The sequence below is a fragment of the Phyllostomus hastatus genome, unplaced genomic scaffold, assembly GCF_019186645.2.
Source record: "Phyllostomus hastatus isolate PE091 unplaced genomic scaffold, TTU_PhHast_1.1 phas_scaffold_21, whole genome shotgun sequence".
In the NCBI taxonomy this organism is placed as follows: Eukaryota; Metazoa; Chordata; class Mammalia; order Chiroptera; family Phyllostomidae; genus Phyllostomus; species Phyllostomus hastatus.
In genome coordinates, this window is record NW_025334017.1 from 17,570,118 (window position 1) to 17,591,778 (window position 21,661).

General features: G+C 41.6%; 1 protein-coding gene across 2 annotated transcripts in view; it reads right to left on the reverse strand.

The window, feature by feature from the left end:
- CDH17 (cadherin 17) overlaps positions 1–21,661 on the reverse strand; it is an 80,567-nt gene that overhangs the window by 22,574 nt on the left and 36,332 nt on the right. For both annotated transcript variants that reach the window (XM_045861203.1, XM_045861202.1), the window contains exons 3-11: positions 17,982–18,080; positions 13,969–14,103; positions 12,977–13,115; positions 10,566–10,724; positions 10,261–10,460; positions 7,802–7,933; positions 7,334–7,484; positions 4,756–4,971; positions 1,229–1,305 (exon numbers count right to left, since the gene is read on the reverse strand). In XM_045861203.1, coding sequence (XP_045717159.1) covers positions 1,229–1,305; positions 4,756–4,971; positions 7,334–7,484; positions 7,802–7,933; positions 10,261–10,460; positions 10,566–10,724; positions 12,977–13,115; positions 13,969–14,103; positions 17,982–18,080 — 1,308 coding nt within the window. The remainder of the gene's footprint in view (positions 1–1,228; positions 1,306–4,755; positions 4,972–7,333; positions 7,485–7,801; positions 7,934–10,260; positions 10,461–10,565; positions 10,725–12,976; positions 13,116–13,968; positions 14,104–17,981; positions 18,081–21,661) is intronic.

The window sequence follows — 21,661 nt, forward strand, 5'->3', positions numbered from 1 at the left end:
ATCATCATCTTCTGTTGACAGAGGAGCAAAGGAATGGAGAGGTAAAACTCACCCAAGACCGCACAGAATTGGGATTCATACCCATGTTTGTCTAACCCCAAGGCCCATGCTCTCAGTCACTGGCTTAGACTGCCTCCCCACCTCCACAGAAAATCCCTCAGATCATCTCTCTGGGCATCACCATTTTAAAGACAGAAACAGCCAGGGTCCAGGAGGAGACCGCAACAGTGAGGCAGCCGACTCACTCTCCTGAGCCCAGTTTGCATTTCCAAGCTCTGAAACTCCCAAAGCTGGATTCTCACCTTCAATTTAAAACCACCGTCTACAGGTAATACAGGAAACTCCCAACACAAGGAAGGGAACACAGAGGCTGAAGAGCAAATGGTTCTATCTCCTGCTTGCTTTGCCTCAACACACACACAAGTCATGTCCAGTCTCACCTCTCGCTGCCCTGAACCCTATCATAAACTAATTCCCCTTCTTCGTCACAGCCTCGTCCCTATTTTGATTTATGAACTTCATCACAGGGCTCTGGGCTGCCTCATAACTGACTTCAAACAAACTGGTCAAATGGGCTTCTCTTTGCTCCAGAATAAATAAACGGACACATCCTTTTAAGGGGAGCACTGATAAAACCACCCCTGAGTTTGAAGTCCACTTTGACAATAAGTAAATAGTTTCCTTGATGTCCTCAACTGATCCTGTGTCTCCTGCTTTTTCTACCCAATGTTCCTAATTCTTGCAAATGTCTTGAGCACATATTTCTTTGGCTTGAGCCAGAGATTAGGTTTTTTTCTTTTCCTTTTCTCTTACTCAAATATTGCAAATATTAAACTTTTTACTAGAAAAGCTTGTTTGAAACCTAGCTCTAATCCATTTATTGTGCTACTACGCACAAAATATATAATGACAAACTGCAAGTAGCAATTCAACTCCTTTCAAATCAGTGAGATTGTGGTGGCAGCCTTGAAGCAGCCCTTGGGATAAATGAGCCATTGGCAGAAGTTCATAGACAGACATTCCCAGAAACCATAATAGTGAATGTTGTTATTCCCTCAAGAATTTCACTTAAAAAGGTGTCTGAGTGTGTCACCAATGCGTTAACTAAGGCTACCTGTGAAGTCTTGCATTTCACCTAACTACTGTCTGCCTGTGTCTTTATTCCAAAAGTTGGGATCAAGGAATGTGAACAAAGAAAAGAAAAAGACAACAGGCAACAACTACTCACGTCTGATTTTTTAAAGATGGGGATCTCATCATTGATATCGATGACGTTGATTTGCACATGACAGAGGGTCTTGAAGTCTGAAAATCAAAGTCATATCACAAACATTTTTCACTGAAAGATCATGCCTTAAAATCAGAAACCTGTGAGGAAAACATTGGCAAGAGAAGTGACAGCCGTGGTCACAGTTTTGCTGTTGACATGCAGTTCATGTGGAAACAGGACTCTGCTCCCCACCTGCGCCCACAAGCTGGTCACCATGCAGAGGCAGAAGGAAGTCCTGAAAGGAAACTTTGCTGGGCTTTCCACTTCCCTCCACCAGCCCCCTCCAGGGTCAAGTTTGTTCCAGACCAAGACTGTTCATTTTATGTGAAGCAGCTTCTTTTCACTAACTAGTGAAAGTTATGCAGCCTTCAAAGCCCAGAGCCAAACTACCCTTCCAGAAAGCCTTCCCTGAGCACCTCAGCCGACTCTTTCCTTCTCTGAAAATTCCAGCACTTACTGTCCTACATCTCCTCTGCTCCCCGTGGTGGGGAGGGTTATGGTGCCTGCTCCCTTTCCTCCAAGTATGGGAGGAAGTGGTACAATCAGTCCCCTTAGGCAAAAGGCCTGACTGCCCCCCTTGCTGGAGGAGGCAAGAGGGGGGCAGAGGTGGCTCATGGAACCCTGGGGGAAATGACTCTGGCTTTGAAGGATGGGTTTGCTAATTCAAAGACCTCGTCAGACACAGCAGTTTCAGCCTGAGTCCAAGATGAGCATGGAGAGTGGGTGGGAATGCGGTGCCCAGGGAAATACCGAGAATAAGAAACAATATGACAGGTTCTTTGTTGGGATCACAATCATTCTACTGTGACAACCATGACTCACTGTATCACATAAACATTAAGAATCTGGGCTCTGGAATCCCACTGTTTAAATTCTACCTCTGCCACTTATCAGATGTGTGAGAGCTAGATTGTGTCACTCAAGGTTTTTGTGTCAGTTTAGGTATAAAATTTGCATAACGAAAAAACTGAGGTTCTTGACATAGTGCAAATTATTAGCACTCCCTAGGCACCAGGCACTGTTTTAGTGCTTTACCTTCACTACTCACTTTATCTCCATACTAACTTCATGATGTAGGTACTGTTATCCTTCTCATTTAATTCACAAATGAGGAAGCCAAGGGATAGAGTAGTTAGGTAACCTGACCAATATCACACAGCTAATGAGCCAGAATTTAAATCCATACGCTCCCTTTGTCCTCTACATGTGCTTCCCAGCCATGCCCCCACTCTGTGTCTGGGAGATATCTCCCTGCTCTGTGTCTGGGAGACCCACCTTATGGACTGCATCGTGGGTGTTCTGGTCCTTTGGGAAACAGGTTCTGCCAACAGGAGCACTAGCAGGCAGTGGGAGGAAGGGTGGGGGGTGAAAGTTCTGGTGGGGTCCCCTGTCACCAGCAACCTTGTATATAGTCACAGGCACAGGGCTGGCCTCCTCCGGGAATGCTCCCCTTCCTCAACCCTTCACGCCTTAAGGTGCTTTACACTGCCTGTTGGTTGCCCACAACCCTTACAAATAATTCCTCCTTTAAACTCCTGTGGTTACTCCTTTTGAGGGGGTGTCTCAATTTCCTGCTGGGATCTTAAGGAATATACTCAGGCAGTCTTACTCCAGAGCTCCTGCTCGGTGCCCTGGGCATGTAAGCTAATTATAATTGAGGTATAAATAAATGAATGTTGATTAAAGCTGGGGCTAGTCCCCAGAATATGTGTGGACAACAAGAATGGCCGAAGATTGGGGAGTCCCAGGTCCTGCACGCACTGGCTGCCTGCTTTGCACAAACCACATTGGGACCAGCAGGGGGCCTCCAGGGTAACAAGCCCTCCCTGATTTTATGTAAAACTATTACAGCCTACTCTCAAATTTTTTGTAGTGTATACTTGAATGTTTAATTCTATCAACACACAACTATATATTTATGTATAAATATATTTTATTATCTGGCCCAAATTTCCTGTAGATGTATTCATGTACATAGACAATATGTTATCTGATTTCCACTTTATGCCCTTACAGCCTTAAATTGCTTCAAATCCCCTTGCATTTGTACATGAGATTTCTTTTACCTCTTCCAGAAAGCCTATCCTTTCTCCCACTCCACTGAGTGACTCATTTCCTTCGCACACAACCTTGTACATGTTCCTTGCAATTTATTTATTCATGGAGGTATCCAATACCTTGAAGGTGCCTCAAATGAGGTAAATGCTCATTAACTATTTGCTGTAAGAATGGGTGGCTCTTGGTGTGAGATTGTTAATTTATCCAGATTTATTATATTCGTTATCATTTTTGCTGTATCTCTTAACAAAGCTATACAAATATTAGACCCCCCAATATTTTCCAAATTACTTTTAAACATTCTATACTGGGTGCCTATTAAACCCCAGTTTTCTTCAGTACTTTGACATCTGTATAAAGGAAAAAAAATGTGAAGTGCAATGTGAAATGGTGCCATTTCTTTCGCACACCTAGATAATCCGTGCCTGCCAGCGCTCCTAGCATAACACTTACTGAACTATTTGTTAATCTAAGATTCAATTCTAACTCAGAGAATGATTCTTAACCTGGGAGTGTGTATGCCTCTAAAATAAACCTATCTCTGAATCTGTCTATATTTTGTGTCTGTGCACTTTTGCTTGAGAATGAGTGCATTTTTTTGAGAATGCATAGATTCTCAAAGGTTCTTGTGACTCAACAAAAATAACCCCTGGCTTTGACATTGTACAAGGAATAGGGAAGAATGTCTTCTGATATTGTAAAATGGCTAACTAGGTGCTAATAGGAGAAGACAGAACTTCCCAAAAGATGCATTTTCCCTCCACTTCCATATGGCAGAATCCTTTGAGTCCAAAAGGAAGAATTGGGAAATGCCATTATTTTTTTTTGTTTATGATTATGGTGGCCATGACAACATAACCTGCCAACCTCCAACAATGTCCCTCCAAGGGACGTTCAGTGATGATGGCCACACTGCTGCACTCTGAAATCCATTGCCACATTTGCACTGAGGCCTTGCTTCCCACGGCTGCCCCCAGCCAGTGACTGCAGGAGGCAGGCCTGCTAAGGTAGGCCCATTCCTGAGTATCATGGACTCCTTCAGCACCCAATTTTGGACTCCTCAATGACCAGGTCAAACTTTTCTTGGACTGTTCAGTAGTCTGTGAGACTCCCATCAGCCTTCCTTCCCTGTCTACTCTCGGGGTCAGGCTTGTATTATACTCTGATGGTTCTCCCAGCTTTCTCTGTATCTCTCTTCATTTTTTTATAGGCATTTCCCCTAATAAAAGCCTTGTACTTTTAATCCCCTTTACCAATGCAATAATGCTGCCTGAGCTGTCACTCTGGACCAGCTGCCTCTGTGGTGCATGTGTGGTTCACATAGGAAGCATCCTTCTGCAGTATACCCAGGCATTAGGACAGCCTCACACATCACACCTACAAGGAAAACACGTATCTTCACTCTTGACAGCGAATGTGATACTGACCATTGTCGGACACCTCTACTGTCAGGTTGTACTGAGGGGAGTCTTGCTTCTTCAAGGACTGCTTGGCCAACTGGAACACCCCCGTGTATGTCTGGACCAGGAAGAGTCCTTCTTTGGGATACGGAGGGATTTGATCCACAATCTTGTACTGTAAAACGCTGTTGACAGTGTTTGGTTCATCCATGTCATGGGCAATAAGAGTCCCAATATCACTAACTGTGAAGAAGGAAAGAAAGAAATGTACCCATTGCAGGCTCTATTTAATTTAAGTAAAAATGGTTCCACTGGATAAGCAGGTTCCTAGAAAGCTCTGTAAATAACTTTGAACAGCTGACTAAAGTTCTTAGATTTATTTTGGTTCTTCTAACCCTCTCACGGTATAGTGAGTTCAGTAGTGTATTAGCTTGATATGGTCGCCATTGCAAAGTGCCACAGACTGGGCAGCTTTAATAACAGAAATTTATTTTCTCACAGTTTCTGGAAGCTAGATGTCTGAGATAAGGTGTCAGCAAGGTCGGTTTCTTCTGAGACCTCTCCTTGGCTTGTACATAGCTGTCAGATCCATGTGTCTTCACAGGGCCATTCCTCTACATGTCTGTGTCCAGATTTTCTCTTCTTGGGAGAACACCACATTAGTGATGAAGTCAGAGTGTTGTATTCTGTGGAATGTCTATTTTATATATGTAGGGTAAAAGAGGTACAAAACAATGCCCCTGCCCTGTGGGAGGCTTAGTGTCTAGCTCAGTAAAATACTAAATTTCATATATATATAATGCTAAAATATATTTCTATTTTTTCTCTTCTTTGATGTCTTATATTAGCCAGAATCTGTGGGACTTATGTCCCAAGACTTAGGAATACCAACATTAATTCATATTAAAGACCCACACTAATGACATCATTTTAACTTTATTTCTTTAAAGACCCTCTCTCTAAATGATAGTCAGCTTTTGAGTTACTGGGCATTAGGATTTTACCATTTGAACCTGGGGGAGGGGGTCACTGTTCAGCCCATAACAAATAGTGTCCCACAAAAATTCCAGCTCACTCAAAACACGGATGTGACCACATTTGGAAATAGGATCTTTGCAGATGTAAATAGTTAAGGATCTTGAGATAAAATTATCATGGACTTAGAGTGGGTCTTAAATCTACTGATTAGTGTGTTTATAAAAAGACACAAAGATGTACACACACGGAGGAGGTGGCCTTGTGAAGGGGACAGAGACTAGAGTTATGCTGCCACAAGCAGCTCAGGAATGGCAAGAGCCACCGGAAGCCAGAAGAGGCCCGGAAGAATGCTCCCCTAGCGGGCACTCTGATTTCAGACTTTGGCCTCCAGAACTATGAGGGAACAAATTCCTGTTGTTTTAAGCTACTGACTTTGTGGTACTTTCTTTGTTACAACCATCATTGGATGCTACTGTACACGGCAAATGGTGTAACTAAAGAAAGGCCCATTATGGGTCACTTCTCAGCAACTTTACAGAACAATTGCAGAGACTGACTCCACCCCAGAGATAACACGGGGCAAAGGGCAGGCACGCATCCTCTCTGCCTTGCTGCCGTTTATGGCCCTCCGTATTTATTCTTGCAGGTGTTTCAGCCCAGGGAGTTTCCAAAGTTGGAGGCTATGACTCAGTACCTCACCCAGCTCTACGTGAGGTCTGGTAGGTTCTGGATCATCTTGCTTTGTGAAATGGGAACTGTGGGCTTCTCTACATGCAGCCACAATCCCACCATGGGACTCAAACTTGAATATATCCCATTCATGGAGCTAGGCTTTACCCCCTCTCCTATATCAATTGGCATCTACTGACTTACATGGAAACTTGAAGGATTTTCATTGTGGGGGGAGGGAACTTCCTGTGGCCATCTATAATGAACCTGGGCCCATGTTGACGTGGTTGATGGGCCTAGGAAGGGGGCACCATGAGCCACAGAGCAGAGGAAATATGTATTTGATACAGTAGCAGCTGCTATTTCTGACTCGATCACAACCGAGTCACTTTTGCAACAGACATCTGCTTTGTCAGTATGTGTGTGCTGGAATGAAAGAATATCTCACTAAATTCTGTGACCCTTCGGTGTTGGAGCTGCCCTGCTTTGGACTTTTTGCCAAAATGAGTAAGCATAACACAGAGGGCACTGTGCTTCTCTCACTGCATAGTACCTCCTTCCTGTCAGAGGAACTATGAGGCTGTTGACATAAGTGACCAGGGAAACTCCAGTAGAAGTCACCACTCAGTGTGAGTATAGATTTTGTGGATAAGTCAGAAGTGAACGGAGTGCCATGTCTCCAAGTGACAAAGGCCAGGAACAAGCAGGGGCAGGGAGAGTGGTGGTAGTGGCGATGGCGGTCATATAAGCTGCAATTTAAGGACACTACCCAGGTAGTAACTGAGCCAGAATACTGTACCTGTGCAACTCTCAAGGTGCGCTCAACCTCTACACTATGCTAGACATGGACGACTGATCCCTGATCAGATTTACTCCATTTTTTACAAGCCAGAGAGGAGAAACGGATTACAGAGTTATAAGAAAGATGGTTACACAGCTTCAAATAGCTCTGTCTTACCTATTCTTTCATTCTCCTGGACCTCAAATACAGTCGCTGTGGGTGGACACGTAGGTGGATTATCATTAATGTCTTTAACTTTCACAAAAATTTCCAGTGGCATTGCAAGTGGTTTTCCAAACTCATCCTTTGCAACTGCATAGAAAACATACTACAACAGGAAGATCAAAGTTAAGACACGGCTCCATCGTTGCCTTAAAAAAGGCAGAGAAAATTATTGTTTTAATTTTTTTGTGTACCCCCTTACTTTCAACTTACTTAGAACTGGGAAATAAGAAAAAAATAAAATGGGTCAGATTTGTGGGGATATTATCATATCTTTGAGAGCAGTAGCATACTGGGGTCAGAACCCAGTTTAGGAATTTTTGTTACTGTTTTTAAGTAAAATCTTTCCTGCTCTCAGCTCTCCAGGTCGTGAGCACAGGACTTGGTCTTGTCACCTGTGAAACTCCCCCCAGTTTTACTCACTGCATCCTTTTCTTCTCTGTCCAAGGGCTGAGTCACATAAATATCTCCTTCCTGGTCAATTGAAAATGGGAATCTTGGCAGCTTCTCCTTTTCAACTAAGGAGTACTGTGCACCTGGCTCATTCCACCGCACCTGCAGGGCCAACGTGAGTCATGAGGAGAGAGACATCTGCACCCAGAGAACTGGAGAGGGAATAAACAGTTTTCTGGTTCTCAGTCTGAAGCTTCTGACGACTTTGTTTATATGTCTGTGGTTTCTTACAACTACTGAATTACATTTTTTTTCACTTTTAACCAAAAATAAGCCTTTTTCCTATTTTACTAAGTTATGTTGCTCCCAAAAAAGCATGTATGAGATATTTTTCTTCTCTAAAGCAATTTTTTTGTGTGTGTGAACCTGCTTAAGAATTTGCGTGGTCACTATTTTGGAAGTCTGACTGTGGAAGCTTCATGTCCGTAAAATATCAATCTAAGAAACAAAATCTACTTTGTAGCTGCCATTGTCTGAGGACTAAGCCAAGATATATGATGAGCTTCAAAAACTCACCAATGAAGATAAGAGCAAAGAAGACACTTTAAACTCTTCTCCATGCTAGTATTTCAGTAAGATAAATGATATATAAATAAAGCACATTCCTTCCCTAAATATTTAGTCTTAAAGACTTCAGGGATTAAGAATAATTGCCAACTCCTTGTGTTGTTCTGTAAACAACGTGGCAAAATAAATAAAATCAATACTAAGTCCACTCTACTTTCTACAGAGTTTGGTATCTCTAATATTCTAATAATAACACTTGTTGAGGGTTTACTGCATGCCACACCCAATTCTAAACACTTGTATCTATTATCTCATTAAATGCTCAAAAGCCCTAGGATGTAGATACTATCATTATCCCCATTCTACAAATGAGGAAACCAGGGCACAGAAAGTTTAAGTGATTTGCCTGAATCGCGTAAGGTCCTACAGTGTTTGAAATTGCCACAGTAAACTCTCCTCTAAGACCAGCCTGGGAAGGGTATCAAGGGAGCATCATTGTCTCATACCAGTTATTTAAGCACCACTCTCTATCCAAGCCAAAAACCATGTTCCTGGGTCTAAGTGAGTGCACCCTCTGCCCTAAAAACTCAGTCTGAGTTCTCTCCTGAGCCGTCCTCCCCCACTCTTCTTCCTGCGTTTCCAGACACCCAAACCATTTTCCCCAGGCCTGGGTATTGGAGGTGGCACCCCAGAATTTCTTTTCTTTGACAGGCCCGAGAGCAAGCAAGCATATTCTTTCTTTTTAGCATTTACAAGTCCTTCCGGGGATGACCTAAATAACAAACAGGAAGACTGTAGTAAAGGCTCTGAATCTGCACTTGTCATGGTGGTAAGTCCTGACACAGCTTCTCAGCTGGCAAAGCAGAATAACTGTTGCTTTTATTCTTTTTTTTCCCCAATGGTGAAGTTCATTAATTCAACATTCAAAAGATAAAAATTCTTTTAGGTTATACAATAGATGTGGGGTAGACCATTCCAGGTCCCTTAATACTAATGGTGTTATTTACAAACAATGCTAGAGGAACCACAGACTGGGACTTACTCATAACATTAATACCTGTTATCCACTTTCATAGACACGACCTCTTAGTTAATCTCCACAACAGTCCTTAGAGGTGTTATAATCTCCATTTTACTGTTGAGAGGTTGGGGTACAGAATAGTTAAATGACTTATTCTATGATCAATCATTAAAGTTATGGAGCAAGGACATGGTTTTGGTCATCTGCTTCCAAATCCAGTGCTCTCTCACTAGCCCACAGCTTTCACATCAAGGAACCTTCTGATCTTCCAGAAAAGATCAGATCTGGGTGGGGCTCAGAGTGTATTTAAAGAGCTAAGGGAGGAGGTGAGAGCACCAGCCTCAGAGGTGGCAAGGCAGAGCTTGTGAATGGAGAGCAGAGGCACACAGAGGAGATGGAGTTGGGGGAGGGTGGTCTACAAAGGTAAAGGTTATCTACTCAACTCTTACTCTTGGCCAGTTCTATCTATGTCCCTCAGACTATGACTATATGAGTCTTCTGGAAAGGGATTCTTCCCATCAGAATAAGAATACATGTACATGATGTGTGCACCATATGCAACCCACTCTAGTGCAGCCATATTCCATACTACTGACAGGGAACAGCAAACATCAATTGTATCTAGGGAATCTTGAATCACGGACAAAGTTCTCTTTTTTAAACACACACACACACACACACACACACACACACACACACACACAATTTGGTGAAGCTCAGAGCTTACCCATGATGATAAACTCCAGAGACTTGGAGCCAGAGACTTTGTCGATTTAGTTTGCTTTATAATTATGCTGTGTAAAAATGTATACAATAAATATATCTGTGAAGACCATGAGGGTGAGCTCCTACAAAGTGAGGCCATTTATCTAGTGGGCTCTAGGCATTCCTTAGGCACTACCTGAGTGATTTTGATGGGGTGAGGATCCGTCGAGTTTTCTACAATCTGGACAGGTTCTGGTGCTTTCCAAATATTCTCCTTCACTGTAATAACCACAGGTACACTGTCACTGAAGGAATTTCCAGCCTGGTCTCCCATGTCCTTCACTGAGACCACCAGATTATATGAAGGATTCTTAATGGGATCCAATTCCTTAGATCCTATGGAAAGTAGAAAGAATGGAAAAGGAAACATCTCTGAAACTGACACAGATCTAGGTCCCTTTTTTTACTCAATCAGTCCTATGAGGGCATCGCCTGACTTACCTTCACGGGTAAGTGATATTGCCCCTGTTTTGTTGTTTATCTGAAAGTACATGACCTCGTTGACCTTGGGAAGCTGCATGACAATCTGATAAGTAAGTTGACCGTTAGGAGTGGCTGGATCATCCAGGTCTGTAGCATTGACATACATAAAAGGCTTTCCTATTTAACAAAACATACCCAGAAAAAAAAAGATATTAATTGAAATCCAAACCAACTATAGCCACTTTGGCCTTCTAAGAGACAGAGGCAGAATGGGGAAGATGCCACAATTCATATCGATGGGGAAATAAATCTTTATTCTGCTTCCTTCCCCTAGGATGGGGTTTCTCAAAGTATGGACCAGGGACTTCTAGGGATCTCTGAGACTGTTTTTAGGGTCAATTGAGTCTAAACTCACACACATGTTAAAAAAAAATCCACTCAAAGCATTAGTTCAATGGATTTCAGTGTGAAAGAGTACCAAAAAAGATGGGGTGGCGGGGGGGCATTGATGTGGCTCCAGATTCCATATCGTAACCAGCCTTTAAGAAACTACCACTTGCTGTAGTTTAGGTATAGTACCAAAGAACAGCCATAGTTATCTGAAAATGCAATAACAATATTCCTCCCTTTTCCAACTACATATCTGTGTGCAGCAAGAGTTTCTTCATATGCTTCAGCCAAAACAGCATAGGGCAGCACGAGTGCAGAAACAGACATGAGAATCCAATGGTTTTCAGTTAATTCAGACCGTAAAGAGATTTGCAAAGATTCAAACACTGCCATCATTCTTAATGGTTCTTTTTGTCCTTAAAAATATAGATTTTATTAAAATGTTGATTATTCTAAATTAATAAATATCTGAAGTCTCTCAGCTTTATTTTCTAATATGATAAGTATTGGTAGATATAACCAATGCTGTACTGGAGCCAATTTGTGAGAGCCAATTGTTGAATTTCCAGAAGTTTGGTAAGCCAATTATTAACACCATTGGTGACTTGAAATAGGCCATGGTAGGAATATTTTTACCACAGAAATTAGTAAGTGCTACAAGCAGGGCTTTTCCCCCCAGAGAGATGGCTGTTATACATTTATCAGCATCCCTCTGGATGTAACCCACATAACACCACTGGATATATCCACAAGTTCTTCGGAGTCCTTAATAATTTTTTTTAATTTAGCCCCTGGCTGTATTTTATTTTTTACTTAATTTTTATTGTGTTTTTTCCCCCATTACATTTATCCCCCTTATACCTCCCTCCCCACCCCACAATTACCACACCACTGTCCATGTCTGTGAGTCCTTTTTCCTTTTTGCTCAATCCCTCCACCTCCTAACACCTACCTCCACCCATAGCTGTCAACCTGCTCTCTATCTATGAGTCTGTCTCTATTTTATTTGTTAGGGAAAGACAAGAGCTCTGAGATAAAAGAGTTTGAGAACTACTCTAGAAGACTCCACTGATGAATAGAGAAAGGGGAAGACATGGAAGATTCTTGGTTAGCAGAGCTTGTTAGAGAGTCTTTGGTATGAAATTTCAGGGACAGCAACAATGAAATTGCTCTACATAATGAAGTGAAAGGAATACTTTTCCTGAGTTATTGGAAGCAGGCATTAAAGATTGAGAGTTAAGATTCAGTAGTAAAGGGAAACTGACAGTGAGTTGATGGAAATGGGCAAGAGTCTTAAGTCTAATATTCATGTTTATGTTGTGCACTGTTATAATGTAATGCCTCTTCAACTGCTCAAATCTTTAGCAAAGCCTGTGGCATACACCTATGCTTTTGTGAGAGGCTTTTGTGGAAGTAAAGGGTAGGAACATAGCAAATGGATAACTCATAGCTAGGACTGGAAATAAGAGAAGAAAAAGAAATAGGAGCCAATAGTGACCATGTGAATGTGAGATTCCTGGGAGGATGTGGGAAAGTGAGCTCACCTTTCCAGAGTATTTAAAAATGTATAGAGCTCTAAAGCATTCTAAAGCTCACCCTAGAACAGTGGTTCTCAACCAGGGGTGATCTTCCCCTACCCTGCCCTAGGAACATTTGGCAATGTCTGAAGACATCTTTGTTGTTGCAACTTAGGAGTAGGTGTTGCTACTGGCATCTGGTGAGTAGATGTCAGGGATGCTGCTAAACATCCTACAATGCATATAACAGCACCTGACCAATAAATAAACAAATAAATGAATAAATGAATAAATAAATAAATAAAAGATTATCAAGCTCAACATCTCAATGAAGCCAAGGTTAAGAAGCCATGCTCTAGAGCAATAGGGATAATACAACTCCCAAAGTATTTACTTTGCAAAATTTAAATAAGTTAGGGTGCTTAATGAATGATAGCTGCAGCTATTAGCCACACAAATCTGCCCCTTCTGCCTCATACCCTTCTGTCTTTCCATAAATGCTTCCAGGCTGCTGCCTGTTACCTGGGCGAGAATTCTGTCTTACTGAGCCTTCATATTTTGACTCGAGAAACGTGGGTTGATTGTCGTTGATATCCTTCACTTCTATTGTGATGGGAACTGGGCCTTCCACTGTCGCTCCTTTAGCATCCAGGGCTGAGACCTAATGCAGAAAGGGAAAGGAAACTACCTTGGTGAATTTGGACTCCATATCACACAACAAAAGTCACTGAGGGAAATCAGAGTTCAAAGAACCACTACCTGGTAAGTGTAGGGGAGAAACATACCCATAAAAACCCAAATTGGGAGCTGCTAAAATAGGGGCCCTCTTCATTAAACCTGAATTATCATGACTATTTTTCCAGTGGTGAGGTATGACGGACACTGGACATGATTCTTTTCTAAATAGCTAGAGTCAGTGAAATAAGAACACTTTGAACCTGAGGCTATAAAAGTTCCATGTCCTCTTACAGAAGCATTTTAATGGCTGACCTGCAGATTCAACAGAAGTTACCAGACAGAAAGCTTTTGGCTTGCTCTTTTTTCCCCACAATTAGCTGTCCATCATGCCTGCATATTCAAATAAAAAACATGAAAACTGACTATTGGTTATTTCTGCTTCTTGCAAGGACCAAAGAATCTCTATCCTAGCACTGCCGCTGCCTTCTGTGTGGACCCAGAGCCCACACAACAGACACAGGCAGATAGTAGAGAAGTATTGGCTTGGTTTTGATCCAGGTGCCTGAGCGTGCCATACTTGAATAAGTAATGCTGTTTGAGGGCCTTGACAATGTAATTTGGGTTGCTGTGATCAAAAAGCCTAAGGAAAAGAAGACCTTTGCCATACCCCTGTGTACTTGATAAAAAAAATGGACAAATTAGGTTTGCAAAGCATGCCTTTAATGTTCAGAGGGACCTAACAGGCTTCTGTGCATGGGGTGAAGGTGCCAGTGATACTTCCAGGACAAAGGATTATCAGAAAGGTTGGTAGGTGACTTTCTCTGGTCTTAACTCACCTCAAGCTTGTGAAAAGCCCTTGTTTCCCTGTCCAGAGCTCTGGTGTGATACAGAAGTCCATCTGGTTCTATCTGAAATATTCCATCTGTCTCCCCAGTTAGTTTGAAAGTTACAGCAGGAGGTTGGGCCTTAAACTGGGGAAAAGCAAAAGTTAGACGAGGTTATAAGAAAAAACAATGTTGTACAATCTGTAGAAAGTCACCAATTTCAGGGAACATTTTCATTTGTACAATCACTAATTAAGAAGTTATGAGCTTTTAAAGTGACACATTTTAAAAGTTTGTTTGAACATTAACTAACATTCAAAATACTTTTTCTTCAAGAAACAATGTATGACATACTTTAATATATTGACAAAAGTTAATGGTTTAAATTGTAACTGGAGCTAGATGAGATTTTTCTGGGAATATCTGAAAGCTATAACATTACTAACTTCTAAGAAATATTTAAAGGTTAGCTTTACGGCTATGATTAAAAAAGATGTCATTTTGGGGGGAGGGTGGTAATGGGAGGGAAGTGAGGAGGGTTGGGTGGGTGGGCTGGAATGGCAGTAAAAGGGAGAAAACTGTACTTGAACAATGATTAAAATAAAATTTTAAAAAAGATGTCATTTATTACTTCTAAACATTGTGACAATGATTAAGATATATTTTAATATTAAGGGAAACAATTTAAAAGTGATTGTAACTTCACAAGATTCTATATGACAATCTCTTAATTACTTTTCAGAAGTGAAGAAAAGAGCAACTATAGATAAAGCTATAGTACTGTTTTAAATTTTAGAGCTTTTTAAATTTTTATTGTCCAATTACTTTCAATATTATCTTGTACTGGTTTCAGGTGTACAGCCTAGTGGTTAGACAACCATATACTTTACAAAGTGTTCCCCCTAATATTTCCAGTACCTACCTGGCATCATATATAGTCATCACAATATTATCAAAAAGCTATAGCACTTTGAAGACCACAAGAATAGAACGTTTCCAGAAAATAATGCAGGTATAAAAGTTGTTCAACCTCAATAATAATTGTTAGTATATTTCATATATTTTATTAACAAAGTTAAAAATCAATAATAGCCTATGTTTCAGGATGTTATAAAAGATGTAAAGAAACATATATTATTGATGGAAATGTAAATTAGCACAATCCTTTCGGAAATAACTTGAGGCATAAAATAAAGTGTTTGTAGCCCTTGATAGTAAAAACAGCTAAACACATTATACTAATGAAATATTTTTAAACAGTAAACCACACAGTTGTAGTGTTACAGAATGCAGCCAAGAGAGGGGCCCCAAATAGGGATTTGGAATGGGGCCCAGAACTCAGGGTGTCCAGGAAATATTAAGATGTCCTCCCCCCACCCATCCTCCCACAGGTGTGGGTGGGGGAAGGGACAAATGGAGCAGGGCCATTGAAAGCTGTTTTATATAGCAACAGCTTTGCAGTTAACCTCTAGCATGGTCATTTAACATATCTATAACCTTTAACTGGTTGCATAGCTATGTTAAATAGCTGTGGCCATGCTCTGAGCCAGGGGGATAGAAGTAACCAGGCAGCCTCACATTCATGTGTGGATAAGCCAGGAGGAACAACTGGGGAGCAAGGCAGACTGCAAAACACAGGGTTTCAGCACAAGGAACTAATGATGCAAAACCTCTGGCTGGAAAAATCTGTGGGAGGTATGGTGATGGGAGAAACTCCCAGTCTCACAGGAGAGACCATAGAGAGGCCCACAGTGTCCTAAAATGTACACACCCACCCACCTGTGAATAAGCACCTGAAAGGGCGAAATCCACTTGTGGGAAGCAGGAGAAGTGACGGAAAGTGGAGTGAGAACCAAGCAAGTGCCATTTTCCCCTCTTTGAACCATCCCCAACAGACAATACCACAACACAGTGAAGAGGGTTGCCCCACCCTGGTGAATACCTAAGTCTCTGCCCCTTACAACATAACACTTGTGAGACTGAGAAATGTGGCCCAAATGAAAGAATAGATCAAAACCCCAGGAAAAGAACTAAATGATGAAGAGATAAATAACCTATCAGATGCAGAGTTCAAAACACTGGAAATCATGATGCTCATAGAAATGATTGAGTTCGGCCCTGGCTGGTGTAGCTCAGTGGATTGAGAACAGGTCTCTGAACCAAAGGGTTGTCAGTTCTATTCTCAGTCAGGATACATGCCTGGGTTGTAGTCCAGGTCCCCAGTAGGGGGTGCACAAGAGGCAACCACACAGTCATGTTTTTCTCCCTCTCTTTCTCCTTGAGTAGTACATTTGAAAAGGATGGATTTTATGGTATGTGAGCTATATCTCAATACAAAGAGAAAAGAAAAAAATGACCTATCTCAGATTTGTATCATAGTGTCTTGTGATCTGGAAGCCCCTGAGAGTACTAAGCTGGGGCTAGTTGAAAAGCTTTAGTGAAAAAAGTTTGTAGCTACTTGATTCTTTTTTTTTTTTTTGGAGGATATGTTAATAACCTAAGGATCAGCCTCATAGAGCACTGAGCTCGCTTTGTGCCACCCTAACTCCAGGCAAAAATATTGGGGTTACCAAAAAGTCTATTATGTTTTTTTTCTGTACAATGGCTCTAGTAGTGGTTAGTTGTCTTTAACTTCATTCAAAACAATTTTGTTAGGTTGTATTGTGACAGCTGTCATATCAGCATGCATTTTAAAAAGTTCAAAATTGGGCCCTGGCTGGTGTAGCTCAGTGGATTGAGTGTGGGCCTGTGAACCAAAGGGTCACTGGTTTGATTTCCTAGTCAGGACAAATGCCTGGGTTGCGAGCCAGGTCCCCAGTAGGGGGTGTGTGAGAGGCAACCACACATTGATGTTTCTCTCCCTCTCTCTCCTCCCCCTCCCCTCTCTCTAAAAATAAATTTTTAAAAATCTTTAAAAAATATTCAAAATTGGTAAATTTTTATGCAGCCATTCTAATACTGAAGATGGAAGAAAATGCAATGTTTTTAGTATATTATGTTTTATTATTTCAAGAAAAGTAAAAATGCAACTGAAATGCAAAAAAAAGATTTATGCAATATATGGAGAAGGTGCTGTGACTGATTGTGTCAAAAGTGGTGTATGAAGTGTCTTGGTACTACTGACATTTCAGCCAAATAATTCTTCACTATGGAGCTGTTTTTGCATTGGAAGATGTTTAGCAGCACCCCTGGCCTCTACCCATTAGAAGCCAATAGTGGGAAATAGCTCACATACTCCAAATATTCAAATCAATAAAGTTATTGACAAAAACAGAAAAAAAATGCATCTTTTAGTTCACAGAAAAAAACTAACAGACTTTTTGGCCAACCCAATATTTCAAGTGATGCTGAATGAAGGGAAACTACAACTCTTCCCCAACACTGGAATAAAGAGTTCAAAGGAACATCTTACCAAAGCAGGGTTTGCTGCATTATCTCCACAGTACAAAGACAGAGAGAGTATATATGCTTGACTAGATGTTAACTGTTTTCTAGTCTCAGCTCTGCCAAACTTATGTAAGCCTCAGTTTCCCTATATGTAAAACAACCATTTGGTATCAAAAGTCTCTGAGGTCTTTTCTAGCACAAAGATTTTGTGATCCAAGGAAGGAAATCCCCTTCATCTCCTGCTCCTCCACCCCAACACGCCCATGTGCACTTGTGCGCGCACACACGAAACTATCAGCCATGACCATTAAGCCTGATAGATGGCCATCCCACTCACAAAACTGGTTCTCTTCCCATCCTTGAAGGGGAGGCAGAGCCTCCAGGCACCAAGATCCCTTCTCCCAGGATGGGAGAACTCGCCCCAGACAGAGTTGAGGAAATCCAAATGAGGATGTCAGGTACAACACTTTACAATACTGAGGCTACCCATCTCTCTGATTAACTTAGTTTCTGAGATCATTCTTGATAATGAGGTCTGTCAGGCCTCTATTTTACTTCCTGCTGCAGAGTGATAAGAGTAAAAGTCTACTAAGAGAGCATGAGAAATCAAGATGACAGTGATCAAAAGTAGTCATTACCTGGAATATGATTTGACTGGGTTCTTGGCCTTCGAAAATAGAAAATGTCATGGGTTTCAGGGGTCCACTAAACCTCCACTCTTGGCCATATCCAGTTGTCTGTTAAAAAAAGAAAAAGAAAATTAACATCACCATCTATTATGAATGTAGCACTTGATAATTTTATTATGGCTTCCAGGACTGATAAATGAAACATAAAACTTTAACCTGGAAGAAACCAATGCAAAATCTAGTTAAAACAGGCAGAAAGAGGTCTAATATTTGTTGAGGCTTTACTATGTCAAAATGGCTTGCAATGAGCCTTCCATTCCTTTTCTCATTGAACCACACCATTCAAGCAGTGGCCCTATAGGGAGAATATTAACTCCATGTTACATGTGAGGGTCAGAGAGGTTAAGCTACTTGCTCAAAGTAAAATGTGTAAATGGTTGACACAGCAGCTATACATGGATCTAACTAAACAAAGGTTCATGATCTTCCCACAGTGCCACTCTGCCTTTTAAATTCTAGAGGTTTTTATACCAACTTCTTAAAACATCTCCATTTCCTTCTATTCATTCATAAGGGAATTCATGGAAGATTCACAACACTCTAGAGTTCACAGTCTCCCCAGGTACAACAGAATTTGTCAGGGAAACATAAGAATACACAGATGTGTTTAGTTCAATGCTTATTTGGCACATAGTAACACAGTAAATTTTAGTCAAATTTGATGTGAATTTGAACTGTAACTTTGAGAAAAGCTTACTGTTTTAACATTTGATTCGCAATCTATACTCATTTAGAAAACAATAAAAGCACAAATGTTTACTTCAAGCCCTACAACAGTTCTAAAATCCAAAGACTCTGAACTTGAAAGACAAGCATCTCCAAGCAGATGCACAAATCCAGGCTGGGAGAGCAGTAAGTGGTAGCTGGAACAGTAGGCAAGTTAGTATGTGTTGAGCTCTGTCCTAAACACAGTTAATCCTGACAACAACCATGGGGAGGTAAATTGTTATTGTTAGCTCCATTTTATAGGTGATGAGACTCAGACCCAGAGAGGTTAAGTCATTTCCCAGGTAGTGGCAGGAAGCAGAATTAAACTGTGACTTAAACTGGCCTTCTCAGCCACTACAAGCCCACTATACACCACAGGGAGCAAAAGCAGCAGAGACAGCCTGGCAGGAAGCCAGCTGCATCCACAGTATGTGGAAGACTATGACTCTCACCATTTCCAACCAGGGAGAATGGGGAGCATTCAGCACTTGCCCCTGCCATCCCTTTGTTCCTGGGATGACTGCATCTTTGAAAGGAAACACAAGGCAGAATGGAGCGGGTGGCATGCAGGAAGTGTCCGCCAGCCCAAAACCCACCCAAGGAGGGGCATCCTCTGGGAGGAGGGATTTAGCCTCCATACCTGATGCTGGTTTCCCCTCCTTCCTAAGTGGTTCTTCAGACCTACTTGTGCTGGAAACCAGGGGTGGAATAGGTTAGGATCAGAAGCATGTGGCAAGTCAATGGTGTTTAAGCTAGACATGTAAAACCAAAAAATGAAAGAAGTGGGTGAAAATGGGAGAGAATTTGTCTTCCAGTCTTTTGGGAAAGCAAGTATATTCTTGCCATGGAAATTCTGGGAATAAGCCCCCCAAAATTAGCAATAGAGTGATGGGGAAAATGATCTTACACAAAATTTCTTGGTTCGTTGAATCTTAAGTTGATACTGCTTGTCTGGTAAAGGAAAAATAACATAGAAGAATGCAGAGGGATTTGAAATTTGGAGTCCTCTCCTTCAGCATTGTAGCAGACTCTTGGATTAGCTGTCTCCAGACATCATCAATCTCTCTCCCTTAGGAAGTCGAGTGTTCTCTTTTCCAGACTTCCTTGCAGCTAGGAAAGTGGTCAAGTGAACTATTTCTGATTCAAGAAACAAAAGGGAAAGTCTGCTGGGAGAATTCTGGTCAGGATACTTTTTTCCCAATGAGAAAAAGAATAGACATAGCTGGCATTGCCCTATACACCTCCTTGTTGTTGCTCAGACAGTGGACCGACCACCTATGTCTGCAGCTGTGATAGCCATCATGAAAGCATGAGGGGATGAACCAGCTCAGAGAATGGTGGAACAGAGATAAAGAAGCCCCAGTATCTAATAATATCACAGAAGTTCTATACCTGCCCTTGATTGCCACTTGAGGTTTCTTGTTATCTGAGGAAAATAAACCCCCATTTACTGAAGATTTCTAAAGCCAAACTCCCTGTTATTTATAGATAAAAGTATTCTGTACCAACACAATAACTGTATAGACTTCTAGCTCATCTCTTCCTTTTTAAGTGTATCATCCTCGGGGGTCTCTCTTCCTCATTTTCCACTCCTTTCCTACATTTTCTTTAGCTCCAATAGCTCCTCTGGAAGGTGGAGCACAGAAACTGGGTTCAAGTAGCCAGATGCTACCATTGTTGCTCCAAGACCAAGGCAGTGATTTCTGTGGGGCTTCTGCTTAACAGAAAACTGCCTCCATCAACTTTCCAGTCACATCAGCAAGTGGTCAGCTTTTTAGCTGATCACACCCGTGACAGTATCTAGAGGAAAACTGCATTAGTCAGACAAACCTCACAAACCAACCTGCATTTTTTCTATGTGGATAAGCTGGCTCACCTATCAGTAAAGGAGGATACATCTCAGTGCAAGGTTCAAAGTAGGGTTCTTATAGCAGGGCAACCAATCCTTCTTCCTGCCCATTAACATAGCTATTTGGGCTATAAAGATTTCAAAATCCCTGTACATGTCATGAGTCATCAGGCCAGAACTGAGAAGAACAGTGTGGTGGAAATATGTGAAAGGACCAAAGGACTTGGAGAGAATAGCATCCACTATCTTATACAAAAAGGTGAAACAAAAGGACGAGAATGAAACTGACATTTTTGAGTATTTCTGTGTGGCAGCTATGGGACCAGACTCCCCACACACATCATTTCTTCTAGTCCTCAACAGTATCAGGAAATTATCTCCAGAGAAGTCCCACAGCAGGGACACTGATATAGCTACAGTGGGACAGAGCCAGCCCTGTTGGACCACCAAGCCCCATCTCTGAACAATGTAGCTACACTGCCTTCCAGGCCATCAAAGGACATCTGCCTTCCTGGTAGTCACCCTCATCACACTTTTCAGCAAGAGTTCTCTGCATTGATTCTGTAGTATTAATGCCAAATTATTATTCCTCTGGAAGAAGCATAGTCCCAGGCAAAACTCTAAAATAAGTGGCTTCTCCCTGATTTCCCTGCCGCCCTTCCTATGCAGTGCCCTTCCCAAACCCTGACTTACTTACTTGTTCTCTCTTATTGCAAGTGCCTTTGCAATATATTTGTGATGTATTTCTAACCTCCTTATGAAAAACCAGCTTTCAGAAAATAACAAGAGAGCCCTTTGAAGTATAGAATATGTGCTTCGGAACCATTTTAAATTACTATCTCCACTGAAGAAAGCCTCATGCTAAAGGCAAGAAGCTTCAACTAAACTTCCATTCCTCATAGGAAAGGTTCTAGGAGTAAAGGTGAGTGGAGGCTGGGATTTCAATGCCCCTAAAAGCCCACCACACAGGTAGCAATTTCTTCTTCAACCACAGACAGCTGTGCTTGTAGCTGTCTCCTGGGCAACGCCCTTGCTGTCATCAGTATTTAGGCAGTATTTCTTACTGTAGGCA